Below are 16,020 nucleotides of genomic sequence, written 5' to 3' on the forward strand. Positions count from 1 at the left end.
CCGCTGCACCACCCAGGGATCCCTGGGCTACATTATTTTAATGCTAATTTTATGCATTTGAATAGCAATCTCATACACGTTTTAAATATTTTTTTCAATCACACATTTTTTGCTAAATATCTGGAGCCCTTGATGATTTCTTATAAGTTGGTGAATCACCTCTTTAGTGGCCACTGTTGGATTGGGGATCACTTGTTTGTATTTATAAAAGATATTAATAATTTACTCAAAACTGCTCCATATTGCCTCTCTAGCCTCTTCTTCCTGACTACTCTAAACCTTAGGAATAGTCTCCCAGGCCCATTCTACAAAGGTTTAAAGGTTTTCATCAGAACCGGATAAAAGTTTACTATATTCAGGAGGAAAATATGTTCTGCATCATTTAATAAATGATTCAACACAAACACATGCCACTACATCCCAAAACGCCTGGAGATCTTGGTAATCACTTAATTGAATTATAGACCCCTGATGTTGTTATTATTTTGAAAGATCACAAATAAGTGTGTTGTGTATCCTTGTCCATACAATTTACCTCTCTCTACATAACACAAGAAATGATCTCCTGTATGTGAGAGCTTATTACTGGGAAAATAGAAACTGTTTGCTTTATAATGGAAATATTGCCAGAATTCCATATTTTATGTCTCGCACAATAATCTGACCTCACAATACAGTCTCTCTCTCTCTCTCTCTCTCTCTCTCTCACACACACACACACACACACACACACACGCACACACACACAAACACACATTTCTCTTAATTAATCTTATAGTTTTGGGAGTCAGTTAACAAAACTCTTGTGAAGAACTGATAAAATAATCATGCCTATAAAGAGTCACAGACAAGAGATTGCTAGGGAGCTAGACCATGCTGCAAAGAGACCAAGTAGATAAAAGTCTTTACAGAAATGGTGAAGGTATTGCACAAAAGATGGGCATAATGAGAATTGGGGCAAAATCTTATAAAATCTACAGGACATACAGAAGTTGGTTTTTGTTCCTCTGACACTATAACAGTAAATCGAATTGTATTCCATGTAATTGTTCTTAGTATCTGAAGAGGGTATCACTGTAGTTTTGGCTGATGTATATTGAAGGCTCCTTGAAGGTAATATGTAATCGTTCCTGTCATGCTGAAATTATGTGGGGCTAATTTAATACTCCTTTAAAAACTCTGTTCATAGGTTTTTCAATTGTGTTTAAATACATAGGTCTAATTTGATTGAGAACCCAGTGAAATAAAGTGAAATATTATCATTTGATTTTTTGTAAGAGATATTCCTATGACAAAGTATCTGCCCATACCGCATACCCTATAGATCACCTTCTTATTAATATAATTGGGAAACATGGGGGTTCAGGTCCAGGATGCTTTCCTTACTCTCTATAATTTTACCTCTGGAAAAAAAAGGAATTATGTGCCCAGAGAAGTTCACAGTTTCAATCCACTATAATGAACTGAACACATAATAGCCTTCACTGAAGTGACAGAAATCACTAGTAATTGAGCCAGTGAGAACCAGAGATTAGATCACCTGGCAGCAGGTTTAATGTCTTAAACCACACTACCTTTCCCTTTGCCCTAAGCCTTCCCTGCCTTCCTTCCTCTACCCATGATTTTGTCAGAATGTAGCTGTGTGTCCAGCCCACTGCCTCTTTGTGAAATCCTTGAAAACAAGTCCTAGAAATAAGCCTACAGATTACACTAGGATATGGATATACCTGAAAGGAAAACATGAGTGACTCCTTAAATGTCTCTTGTGGATTTATATTTGTAGATTTATGTAGAATTCTAGATATTGCCAAGATCTAGCCGTGCCATTGAATAATTCCTCAACATTATCTTCCATACATTCTGTCTCACAATGTTTCCCACTAAGAATATGTTGCACGTTATACACATAAAACAAATTATTTCTGCATAAATAAATGAATGAACAAAGAAGAGAGATGATTTAAGCCATGCTTCTATAAAGTGCTTACATCATAAAATCATTTTATAAAGATTCAAACTCTAAGTACCTCTCACTCAAAATTTAGTAAAAATGAAGATTTTTGTTTCCGTTAGTGCTGCTTTCATTTACAGGAAGTAGAGAAAAAGATTGCACTCTGCATCAATTAAGTTATCGAAGCTAGTATTTCAGAGAAAAGGTTTAAGAGAAATTTATATATATCAGCTATTTCACAAAGCCATTTTAAGTTATTGACCTTGAAGCCCTACATTGAGTGTGAAAGTCTGATTTATAGTATGTTAAAAGAATCTTTCTTAAGCACTTTTCAAAGCACCCATCGTAGTAATTCTATATTAACTGTATATAGCATTGTGGCCTTGTGTTTCTTGATAAATGTAGGTGGTTTAATTCCAGGAGTCAACAATTGGTACTTTTAAACATCTTCACATTTTTTAATGCTTTATGTAAAGAAAAAGAAGAGAAAGTGGTTATATATAGCATTTATTATAAAAATTTCAAATAATACAGTTAAGAGAGAAGAAACTCCCCCAAATCCTATCACCTAGAAGTAACCAGTGATTGGTGCCTTTTATACCTGTGTGTGTATGTGCGTGTGTTTGTGTGTGTGTGAAATCAGAGAGGATAGAGAGATAGGAGAGTAGAGATACACATTTATATTTAGGTGGATATAATTTTATAAAATTGAGATTTCACTGTATTATATTTCAGGAAAATACTGAATTTAACTTTGTATCTGCTGTCTTTTGACAACGTGCATGCCATCTGTAGACCACTAGTTTCAGACTTTTACATCAAAAGGTTTTCTTAGAATTTAAAATTTTTGGACTTTTTAAAAAAACTATATTTCTTTATTTTATATATATATTTATTTATCACCTGGCATGAAACATGATATTAGACTATTTTTATAGTTTCATGGTTCATATCATCTACATTCTGACTTACAACCATAATAATTAAATGTCTTATTTTCCTTAATACAATTTCCATGGAGGTACTCATCATCAAAATGTTTACTATGGGGTGCTTGGGTGGCTTAGCGGTTGAGCGTCTGCCTTTGGCTCAGGTCACGATCCCGGTGTCCTGGGATCAAGTCCCACATCAGGCTTCCTGCAGGGAGCTGCTTCTACTTCTGCCTATGTCTCTGCCTCTCTCTCTGTGTGTATGTCTCTTATGAATAAATAAAGAAAATCTTTTAAAAAATGCTTACTACAGCTGCTCCAGTCCAGTGACCATATTTGATTCACCCCTTGGTTAATTTGGATGTATAATTTAATACTACATTTTAAGAAAGTCTCATTTATGGTATTTTCTCTCTGTATTTGTATTTATTACAAATATGCTTGTTAATGGGAGGATGATCTAGCTCGACATCTGTCATCTAATTGATAACTGGGATTGATTTGGCTGATCTGGCTGGCCAGGTGGGTGTCTCCTTTCACTCTCAATACTCCATGTGAGTCTCTTTTGAAACTGCCTGGTAGGTGGAAGAGGACTACCTTTCCTGAGAGAGGAGGACCGTATTTCAATCAAGGGTATACAACAAGCTGTGATGCCCTACTAGAACCTTCAATCAATCTCTCAAGGTCCATTTGTATGAGAATGTAGATTAGTCAAGCTTCCAAGACTCCAGACACATCTTTTAAAAAAAGAAGAAAGAAAGAATATGTTTGTTGCCTTTATACTTAGATTACAAATTTATTGGGCAAAAATTTCTTAAATGGTAACTTCCTTCTACGCAATGATTATGTAGACATTGTTTTCATTGGATATCATGGAGAAATATCAGACTACCAAAGGTTTTTTCTTCTTATGGAGGAGGAAATCCCTGTGGATAAGTTGGTTTGTCTTTCTAGATGCCTATAAGACTTCTGCTTCATTTTTTAATTAAGAAAAATGTATTGAGGTATAATTGACCTACAATATTATATTAGTTTCAGATGTATGACATAGTGATTCAGCATATGTGTATACATTGTGAAATGATCACAACAATAAGTCTAGTTACCATCTGTCGCCATATAAACATAATGCGGTATTACTCATGGGATTGTATTCTCTGTGCTGAATATTACATCTTCATGACTTCTCTATTTTATAACTGAAATTTGATACTTTGGGAACCCCTTCACCCATTTTGCAACCCCAACCCTCTGGCAACCACCAGTCTGTTCTCTATATATGACTCTGGGTTTTATTTTGTTTTGATTTTTAGATTCCACTTATAAATGAAATCATGGGGTATTTGTCTTTCTCTGCTTAACTTGTTTCACTTAGCATAAATGCCTTCAAGGTCCATCCATGCTGTCACAAGTGGAAGGATTTCATTGTTTTTTATGGCTGAGTACTAGTACATTTTTTATATGCCACATCTTCTTTATCCATTTATCCAACAATGGATACTTAGGTTGCTTCCATATCTTGGCTACTATAAATAATGCTGTGGTAAACATAAAGGTGCACATATCTTTCAAATAAGTGTTGTTGTTGTTTTTTATCAAATGGATACTCAGTAGTGGAATTTCTGTATCATTACAAAATGATACAACTACAAAGTTGTATTTTTAATTTTTTGAGGAACCCCATACTGTTTTTATAGTGTCTGAACCAATTTACATTCCCATCTACAGCTCACACATGTTCTCTTTTTTCCACATACTTGCCAACACTTGTTGTATTTTTTTTGTCTTTTATATAATAGCCATTAGACAGGTGTAAGGTGATATCTCATTGTGGTTCTCATTTGCATTTCCCTAATGACTAGTGATGTTAACATCTTTCCTTGCAAATGTTATTCTACTTAATATTGTCCCATAAGTTCCGTAAGCCATCTTTGTTTTGTTTTGTTTTTACTTTGAACTGCTTTGTCTGGGTGAGTTCTAGTGTTTTGTCTTCTAGCTTGTGGACCCATTCTTCTGCTTTATTCAATCTGCTTTTAGGCTCCTCTAGCCCTTCTAGTGTATCTTTCAGTTCAGTTATTGTATTATTCAACTCTGTGACTACTGTTTTATATTTTCTTATATTCTTTGTTGAAGTTCCCATTACGTTCATCCATTCCTCTCCTGAGCTCAGTGAGCAACTTTTCAACCATTACTTTGAATTCTTTGTCTATCTGATAAAGAATCCTTTGTATCATCAAGGTCTCTTACTGAGAGTTTTGCCTTTTTCTTTCACTTGTAACATATTTCTATCTTTATTTTCCTTGACTCTCTCTGTTTGTTTCTGTGTATTAGGTGAAACAGCTACCTCTCTCAGCCTGAAGAAGTGGCCTTGTGTAGGTGATGAACCTTCTTGTTCAAACTCGTCCTAGCTCTTGGTCGTCTCTTGATTCTTTGTGATTGTCTAAACCTCTGATTTATTCCTGATATGTCCCTGTTTTTGAGAGTATGCCAGGAGCCATCAGTGTTCCAAAGGGAGGAACCTCATTGAGCACTTAGTTTCTGGCTGAAAACAAGAAGCCAAAACCTCAGGTAGCAGTTTTTACAGTGTGCAAATACATACAGTCCTGTGGGGCCATTATCATAGTCCCTGCCGGCCTCCAAACTGGGAGATCTAGTGGTGTCCTCTGTTTGTAAAAATCAGGGCTCCAGATGAATATATAAGCTCCTTTCTGAGAGGTCTTGTCAAGCTATAGTGAGGCCAATGGGGTTGTGCAAGGATGGTGTCTCCCTGCTTACATTCTTTGGAAGCACCTCCTTGGCCTCCCAAAGTATGGAAACTTGAAGGCTATTTCTCTGGCTTAAGCTCCAGACTAAGTAAATTGGTCTTCTTTACAGGAAGACTGGGTTGTGGTGGCCTGCCAGGAACTATCTGGTTATTACCTCAAAGGAGGGGAGAGGGTTGCTGTGTGAATTGAATGCCTGCATTGGCTTCAGGTAGGCAACTAGAGGAGGTAGGGGGTAGGGCATGCTGACTGGCTTCAGAAAGACAGAGGAGGGGGTGGGGATCATGGTAGTGGTGATGGTGGCAGAAATGTCTTGACTCCCTCACCTGTGGGTTTTAGGAATGCAGTGGGAGAGTGGAGAGTTCCTTGCCTGTGTGTATGCCAGCTTTAGGCTGGGAGTGAGAGAATGCCACTCACGTTCACCAGCCCTAGCCAGGGAATAGGGAGCAAAGTGTTGTAATTACTTGCTCTCACAGACTTTAGTTAGGGAGCAGGAGAACACTGTGACCATTTGCACTCACCTGCCCCAACCAGGGAGCAGAGGAGAGCTACAACCACCTGCACTCTCCAGCCTCAGCATGGCAGTGAGATAGTGCCATCATCACTCAGCCCCACATATCTTGGCAAGGTGGTAAGGCGATACCCAGTTGAAGCTCATCCACCTGTGCTAGCAGTATAAGTGGAGAATGTGAAAATGGCCTTCGCTGGTGCCTCCATCTCCAGGGAAAATTTCAGCTGTCCCCTGCCTCTACAGCAGCAGACGCTTTTATTTATTTATTTGTTTATATATGTTTGCAGCAGATGTTTTTATTTTATTTTTTTAGATTATTTATTTATTTATTCACGAGAGACACAGAGAGAGAGAGATAGAGAGGGAGGGAGGGAGAGAGAGAGAGAGAGAGAGAGAGGCAGAGACACAGGCAGAGGGAGAAGCAGGCTCCATGCTGGGAATCCGACGTGGGACTCGATCCTGGGTTTCCAGGATCACACCCTGGGCTGAAGGCGGCGCTAAACCACTGAGCCACCGGGGCTGCCCCAAGCAGATGTTTTTAAATTAGGAAATGAATTTCACATACAGTCCAGGTGCTTTCCAAACTGCCTTTTTCCCCCCACTGGGTCTGGAGGCAAATGAGACTTTGCTTTAAACTTTTAGAAGGGATTCTCAGTAGCATAGCATAGTGCTATTCCCATAGCACTTTGGGTCCCTTGGACATATCCAAGCCAGATATTTTAGGGGCTCATCTCTCTGGTGCAGATCCCAGGGGTTGGAGTGCCTGTCATGGATCACCAGCTCCTCACTCCGCGGGAGAGGCGCTAGGCAGGTGAGACTCCCCTCCTTATTGTATGCCTCCACACCAGTGGTGGGATTTTGGTGAAACCATGTCTCTGCTTCTCCAACCCATTCTCAGTGTTGTCTTTTTATCCTTCATTGTGGAGAAGCAGTTAACTACAGTTTGCAGATCTTTTTCAGAGGGAAATGATCCATATGTTGTAGATCCTGTGTGTCCATGGGGCGAGGTAAGTTGAGGTTCTTCCTACATGACCATCTTGTGGAAGTCCCTGCTCCTTTTTTTCTTTTTTAAACCTATGAGAAATCTCACTAGGGAATTTCTTAATATTCAAAATTCTATTGCAAATTTTCTAGGGACATAATATATACATTCAAGTCTTTCTTTACGCCAGAAAAATAGTTCTTCTAACACATTAAAAAAACTTTTCTATGCCACTACATATGTCATATATATGATATATAGGACCTCTTTTTTCTATAATTTATATGATTATCTGTCTTAGATATTTATTTTTTCTTTTCCATTTCATCTCGTGTGCATTTCTCAAGACTGTTTTGTATGTCCTAAACTAGTAACTTTTATAAATTACTTTTATAAATTTTTGTTTTTTATTCTGCTCTTCTTTTGAGGGGGGAGGCAGAGGGAGAGAGTATTTTAAACAGGTTCCACTGAGCCAGATTTGGGGCTTGATCTCAACCCTGAGATCATGACCCGAGCCAGAATCAATAGTCAGCCACTTAACTGATTATGCCACCCAGGGGCACATTTTCTTATTGCTACTAATGAATTCATCTCTGTAATTTTTTCCCTGATTACTACCAGCTCACTATTTTTCTTTTATGATTGTATCATATTCTATCAATATTATTTTTTAAGAACATAGAGAACTATTTTAACTCTTTGTTTTTGAGGAACTTAACACACAAGTAATACTTTAAAATATTATTGTTAAACATTTACCTTTATATGCATTATTTAGTCCATGTGAATTATGAATGTGAGAAGGTAATATATAGAGAGAACCATATATAATATAAAGAACCATTCAAATTATAATATTCCTTTATGCATTATGAAACTGTCTTTGTGAGATAACCAATTGATTCAATGCTAATACCTTTAGCTAAGAACTTTGATTATTTTTTAATGTATTTATATATTTCAAATGAGCAGCACAGTAGTGTTCATATAATCTATGCTGGTTTTTGTTTTTGTTTTTTTTAGTTCTCAGTTAAATAAATTTAAAGTTCAAATGCTATTACTGCATAAGACAGTGTGAGGCATCCATAAAAATTACCTATCATAAAATCAAGGAAACATCAATGATAGAATCAGTATAAACTGATTGTTGCAGAATGGTTAGGTATTCATCAATGATAGAATCAGTATAAACTGATTGTTGCAGAATGGTTAGGTATGATTTTTCCCTCTGTATTTTTGGTATATGTCCTCTGTATATAGCTGCACATTTGCAGACATATTTGAGAAGCATGGATTTATAGGATTTATAGCTACCTACTGTGCCATCTACTTTCAGTAACAGTTGGTTTCCTAAATGAATTGGCAAGTAGGCACATCACAGTAGTGTTTTGTTTTATTTTCTATGGTGTTAGAAATAGTTTGCTTTTGAGCAGAAAAGGAAAATCTTTGTGCCTGAAGTGGTTTTTGACAACTCTTTAAGTACCATTACTCCTATAAAGGACAAGATGTGGTTTGAATAATATAGTAGTGCTAAAATGTCACATTTTTGAGACATCTATTTTATGGCTTTCCTTGAAAAACTGAGCCAAACACCTCTCCCTGAAATTTAACGACTTGTGTCTCTAAATTCTCGGTAAACAATAAATTGTCTTGTTCTTTGAATAAAAGTTGTCATGACAACTTGGCAAGCTTGGGCTGTTAGAAGTCAAACACCAAACTCTAATCTTTAGTTTCTCACTATTTTCAAAGATGTGACATTATTTTGGGCAGCTCTGATTTAAGTAAAAATGAACATTATTTTCAATTAGACATTTCAGTGAAACTGGACAAAAGTCATTTATATTTTTGCAGATAATCCATTATTTAAGCATAATGATATTCTTTATGTTAACTTCAAAACTATTTTTTTGATTAATTATAGGAATTTAAGGGTTAAGAGAAATACCAGAGTGATTTTAGATATGTCAATTGCAACAACTATATTGAACTCTATACTTAGGGTCTGTAATTTTAAAGATAATATTATTTGGTATTTATGGTAATTTGGCAGCATCATAGACTCTGTTACATAATTCACCTAAAGATCACATCTCTGACCTCAGTGTTGCTGAACTCTTTATAGTAATACTAGCAATAGGGAGAAAAACTACAATTTTTATTTAAACTTATTGACTCTTTTTTTCAAAACTGCCTTATATGTGATTCATTGAAAACTTAAGTGAATCATTATCATTTGTAATTCAGACTTGATAATTTACAGCAGTTTAGATACAAGTTTCCATTCCTGCTGTGTAATTAGCTAGAATACCAGACTTGGATAGATGTTTGTTATCCAGATCTATAAACCTATAGAGAAGATTGCCTTACTCAACATTGCTCAAGTTAAGTCTCTTTTGGTTGGAAATTAGGGAAACTTGTATGTCCGTAGTCTTTTGGTTGACAATAACTCAAGTGAAGGGTTTTAACAATAAAAAAAATTAATCGTTCATGTAAGTGGGCAAGCGTAGAATGCATTGGATCAGGTACCTGGTGTTTTTGCTTGTTTGTATGCAGAGATAATGACTTTTTTTTTTTTTTTAAATCTATGTTTGCTTTATCTTCAGGCGGAGTTTCCTCATGGTAGCAAAATGGTGGCAGTAGTTTCAAGTCATAAGCTTACACATCTCAGCAATCAGAATAAGGGAAATTATCTCCTTCATATATAAACTCTTACATGTCGGGATCCCTGGGTGGCGCAGCAATTTGGCGCCTGCCTTTGGCCCAGGGCGCGATCCTGGAGACCCAGGATCGAATCCCACATCAGGCTCCCGGTGCATGGAGCCTGCTTCTTCCTCCGCCTGTGTCTCTGCCTCTCTCTCTCTCTCTGTGACTATCATAAATAAAATAAAAAAAAAAATAAGTAAACTCTTACATGTCTCAATAATTGGTTGTTTAGGTTATGTGCTTCTGATGCCCACCAGCTATGCTAGCCAGTAGAATGACATGTATAGAATGGTTTGTGCCTGATGTCAAAGAAGGTACCCACCTTGACACTTCCATGGTGAAGCATCAGACAGTAGGGAGTCAAATACAAGTTGGAGACACAACCAAATGCTTGTTGCCTTCCTCGAACCCAGGCAGTCAGTGTCATAATGATCTGGAAGGAGGTACTAGAAAACCAGTAGGATATTAAATCTCTTTTGCACTGCCTGGGATCTTGTTCATGCTTCTTTCTTTGTATCTTCTTTTTTCTTCTTTCTCTAAAGAACTTTTTTATCTTTCATCGTGGTTGCACTTATAATTTGCAAGTGATATCTAGAGTTTAATTAGAGGTTGGCGGTTTACCTAGATTTTTTTTTTTAATCTTACTGTTAACATTTAATCACTGTCCTCAAGATTTATATTTAAGGTCATACTTTTTCTGTTAGTCATGGGACAAAATCTATTTAGAATACTGCTTAGAAAATTCCTTTATACAATCAGTTTAATATATTTTAGCCTGATGACTTGTAAAAAGGTACATGGAATTACTGTTTTGACTAGATTTCAGGAATAATCATATTTTATTTAATTAACACTTCAGTAACAAATGCATCAGATGAAATTCATAGTCCAAAATCATATACCCTCTATTTGCCAAACATTATCCAAATGTATACCTGAAGGCTTTTAAATATACTTTATCTGACAGACTCAAATTGATAAGCACAATTACATTTTATGGTAAAAAAAATTTCATTGCAATCTGTGTTAGGCAAGAATCATATGACTTTTCTTGGTGGTCCTCAGCAATATTCCTTTTTAAAACATTTAAATATCTTCACCGAGTGAGAAACATAAAAATTAAGGGTTTTGTGACAAGCACCATGGTAATAATCAATAGTGAGAATTCAAATAAAAGTAGAATTTAATAACTCAAATTATAGGGAAAAATATATTATTTCCATTCTTAGGATCATTAAAACTGAGAGCAGGCCCTAGTTTTAAAGGAGAGAAGTTTGAATTTGTTGTCACTCCATAGTAATTATAGTTCAGGTTTGCACTGAATAGTTCCAAAAGTAACATTTTGTTTAGGCAGCAATTAAATCCCTAGAATTACCATGGTAAAAAGACTATTGTAAACAGAATGTACATTTTCCTCTATGTTTTCTTTATTTAACAATTTCCTCTAAAGAGGCTTATTTTATATATATTTAAATCTAATTCACTTTCCTTAGAGGTTATTTAACTCCTCTGGCTATTTTGAAGAATAGTAACATGTCTAGCTTCATAATATCATTTTTTGTTTGGTTTTAAGAATTTTAGGTACAATATCTCTAGGGTTTTTTTTTTCTTTCCTTGTGGGAGGACTTTTTTTTTTCTTTTTAAATGGAATTCTGTTTATATAACTCTGTCAATTATATATATTAGGTATATAGTGACCTGTATGTTTCCTTTTTTCCCAGCCTTATTAAGATATAATTCACATATAACATTGTGTAACTTTAAATTGTACATCTTGTTGATTTGGTACACTTATATACTGCAAAATGATTGCCACCGTAGCATTAGCTAATACCTCCATCACATCATATAATTACCATGTCTTTTTTTGTGGTGAGAGATCTATTCTCTTAGCTACCTTCAAGTGTATAATATAGTATTGTTAACTATAGTCACCATGCTGTAGATTAGATCCCCAGAACATATTTGTCTTATAACTGGCGATTTGTATTCTTTAGCCAACATCTCATTTGCCCCACCCCACAGCCCCTGGTACCACCATTCTACTCTGTTTTTCTATGAATTCAGCTTTTTTAGATTCCATGTATATGCAAGAATATACACTATTTGTCTTTTCTGTCTGCTTTACTTCACTTAGCATAATAACCTCAAGGCCCGCCCATGCTCTCTATTCTTGATATGCATTATTCTTTTATTATAGGAGGACACAGATCATAATTACTATATATCTCGGATATATGGTCCATCTGATTCTGCCAGTCGGAGTTTGTGGGTGAACATAGACCAAATGGAAAAAGACAAAGTGAAGATTCACGGAATATTGTCCAATACTCATCGGCAAGCTGCAGTAAGTGCTTCGGCATTTTCAGTTTCTTTTTCTGCTGTAAAAAAAATTTTTTTTGCTTTAATTGGCATATCAGTGTTGTTTGTTGTGATCACTTTTTATTATTTAGTTCTGCAGTTGAAATTTAGATTAATGATTGCATAGAATATCCTTGAAAAAATGAGTAAGAATTATTTTGAGAAGCCACCATCCATTTAACTAATAATTACTTAAATAAATTAACCATTAATTTCCCTAGTAAAATGAGTTGAATATTCAAAGTCAATTTGACCTTGGATAATTTTAAGTTTTCTTGTAATCTATGAATCGAGAGAACATTTTTATTTATTTTAGTATTTTTAAACATTTTATTCATTCATGAGAGACACAGAATGAGAAAGAGAGACAGAGACACTGGCAGAGGGAGAAGCAGGCTCCATGCAGGGAGTCCGACATGGGACTCGATCCCAGAACCGCAGGATCACGCCCTGGGCTGAAGGCAGGCACTAAACCACTGAGCTACACAGGGATTCCAAGAGAACATTTTTTTAAAAAATGACAGGAATTCGGTATCTCCCATTTACATGGGTTTATTAATTTCTTGGCCTGAAAAATATTTCACCAGAAACATTTATGATTCCGATAACATATGTAGGTCAAATTGTGTATCTCCAGGCAGAAGTTTGATATAAAGGAAAAAAAATAAATCTGGAAATCTCCGAACATGTTTCCAGCTTGAGTTTATCTTATACCAGCTCTGGTTCTTTAAATGAGAAATGTAACTATGTAATGAGGTGTAGTTTCTGTGTCTGGGTATAGTGGGGAATGACAGGATATTAATATAGGCCTCACTTAACTTACAGGTCATTGGTATCCTACTCTACCTGTCAGGCTGCATGCTTACATGGGTTAGCTTTTCAATCTTCACAGCATCTTCTCTATCATTTAAATATTGTTGCCATCCAGGGATTGCAGATGAGAGAACTGAGTGTTGGAAAAGTCAACCTGTCTAAAGGTCTCCAGCCTTTAGTGATGAGACTCAGATGTTAGCATAGGCACCCAAGCCCACACTCAAAATATGTGTGTAAACTGTATCCCACTTGGTTCCAGCAGTTTTTGATAGTCATTTTCTAATAAATGCCTGATTTAACATTTCAAAAGTTATTTTGTTTTGCTCTCATGGATAATACCTGTGATCTCACCATCAATAAAGTCATGTCCTTGCAGGCAGCCTGGGTGGCTCAGCGGTTTAGCGCCGCCTTCAGCCCGGGGCGTGATCCTGAAGACCGGGGATCGAGTCCCTCATCGGGCTCCCTGCTTGGAGCCTGCTTCTCTCTCTGCCTGTGTCTCTGCCTCTCTCTCTGTGTGTCTCTCATGAATAAATAAGTAAAATCTTGAAAAGAAAAGAAAAGAAAAGAAAAGAAAAGAAAAGAAAAGAAAAGAAAAGAAAAGAAAAGAAAAGAAAAGAAAAGAAAAGAAAAAAGAAAAGAAAAGAAATCATGCTCTTGCAGTTTAATATGACTTAAAATAAAAACACAGCAACTTGAGCCTTTCAAATGTGATTGACATTATGGAATTAAAGATAAAACTAGAGCTAATAGACTCAATGGCTTATGTGATTTCAAGAGGCACCAATTTGATGGTTATACCAAAATTTTTAGCCAACAACCTTCATTGTGTGTATATATATATATATATATATATATATATATATATATACTCTACTATTTCGGAAAATCAACTCCTAATAGTTAAAATGAAAATTAATTATAACTCACCATGAGATGATTCCTTGAACTGTCAGTGTGGGGCACATGTTTTCTGAGCCTGAGAAGTAAACAAAGGAGCCATCTCACCTACTGAATTCCATCATCCCTTTTCTTTTCCATATTCAGGCAATCCCAGGCAAGATGACAGATTCAGAAATGATTCACTTGTGGATTTAGAATAGATTTTCCAAAGAAGAGAAAATGAGAAAGATTAGATTAGGACAATATTTACCAGAAATTTCTTGCTTTTGACAATTTCCTTACTATATTACAGCACTTAATCGTGTAAAATGCCCTTTGTAGAAATTCAAATGTTGAGTGCATCCAACTGAAGTTTCCATAAATTGACCCAGTTGTTGTAGCAGCCACTATGGATAAAATCTCTAGGCAAAGAAAGATTATCAGTTAAACTGTTAGTGGATTTCTGCTTACACACTTTATCATTTCCCAGGATCTCCTAAAGTGCAGCAGTTCATGTGTCTTGTTTTTCCTTGAAGAATATTTCTTTTTCTCTTTGGGTTTGCTTGGTTGTCATGTGGCTCCAATTCTCTCATTAGTCTCAAGAAAAATTATGCTATAATGAACCATCTTTTTTTCTTACTGTTAGCATGGGAATGACACTGTTGCTTTCAAAACCAAAAGTTGGCCTAAACGCAAATGCTTGAGCTTTTGCTTGTAACTTATCTGGTATTCCATGCATAGAATTTTAAATACTTGTCATTGGTAGAAACCTTTATTTTAGCTACTCTGTCATTGTCATCACTTTTTTTTTTATTCAAGAATTTTAGCCTATCATCGAACATTTCTTAGAGTTAGAAGTTGATCCTTTACCCATTTTCCCTATCACTATCAACAGAATACACACATACACACACATGCATACCTAAGTACACATGTCATTTACCATAATAGAATTGATAATATATCTTCATTTCTTTTTTTTCCCCTGGAAAAAAATGTCATTTAGAGCCCTTCATTTAAGTAGGTTTCATATTTTAGAACTTATAAATTTAGTTAATAGAATATTTTAAATTTTTTCTACTAACATTCTTGCTTTTTAAAGTGTGATTGTTAAATATTAGTAAGGGGTTTCCAAGTTGTAAAGGGTGATTCGTGTTTTAGAATATCCTCAGTTGGCCTCCCCACCTTTCCAGTCTATTCATTTGTATTATGCCTTCCCGGGAGCAGAATCAGGTTTTTAGAGATGATGACAGAATTGTAATGTTAAGATATTAATGTAGCATATTATGAGCAGAGGGCACCATAGTGTCCATAAACACCCTCCCTCCTACCCTCACAGGACACATACACACACCCTGAGTACCACTAGGCCACTCTTCTCCCCTGTGGTGTTACTAAGATGCTTTATTTAGCACAAGGGAAAATGGCAAATGGGAAACAACACATCCACTTAATTAATTAGGTTTGTTGATGTCATAATTGTCATAATCCTTGCTGCAAAGCTCTCTGGTAATTTACCTGGAAACAGCACTTAAATTTAAGCCCCAAGAGAAGAGGGGAGTTTCTCAGATCTTATCACCAAATGGTGTAATTTTCATGACCAAAAACATACATTCTGTCAACAAATTAGACAAAAAAGAAAAAAAGAAAATAAATATATATCCAGGGGCAGACACAGGAGCATTTGGCTAACTAATCCAGCATTGGCAAATGAGAAAGCTAGAGATTGGGCATCCCTGAAGATGTAGATTCTATCCCCCTTCCAGGCTGCTTCAGAATTGCTCAGAGGAATGTAAAGGAGTGTCTGATTGGAAGCATGATTTTTTTTTTAAGATTTTTTTTTTTTATTTTTAGAGAGAGCAAGAGAGCACATGCACACACAGGCACACAAAGTGGGAGAGGGGCAGAGATAGAGAGCGAGAGAGACTCCTCCCTGAACATGGAGCCAGGTTGGGTGGGGGCTTGATCCCATGACCCCAATGTAATTACCTGAGCTGAAATCAAGAGTCAGCCGCTTAACCTGCTGAGCCACCCAGCATAATTTTTTAAAGAAGTATTTTTCCCTCCACCACCATCATTTATAAATGGGGTCTAAACAGCATTTTGGAATCTTAGATTAATATTCTAGT

At 36.0% G+C, this 16,020-nt stretch overlaps 1 protein-coding gene across 2 annotated transcripts in view; it reads left to right on the forward strand.

The window, feature by feature from the left end:
* Positions 1-16,020, forward strand: part of PLXDC2 (plexin domain containing 2) — a 451,801-nt gene that overhangs the window by 214,467 nt on the left and 221,314 nt on the right. For both annotated transcript variants that reach the window (XM_041765805.1, XM_041765806.1), the window contains one exon: positions 12,039-12,185. In XM_041765805.1, the coding sequence (XP_041621739.1) occupies positions 12,039-12,185 (147 nt within the window). The remainder of the gene's footprint in view (positions 1-12,038; positions 12,186-16,020) is intronic.

This window comes from Vulpes lagopus, chromosome 8 (assembly GCF_018345385.1).
Source record: "Vulpes lagopus strain Blue_001 chromosome 8, ASM1834538v1, whole genome shotgun sequence".
Taxonomy (NCBI): Eukaryota; Metazoa; Chordata; class Mammalia; order Carnivora; family Canidae; genus Vulpes; species Vulpes lagopus.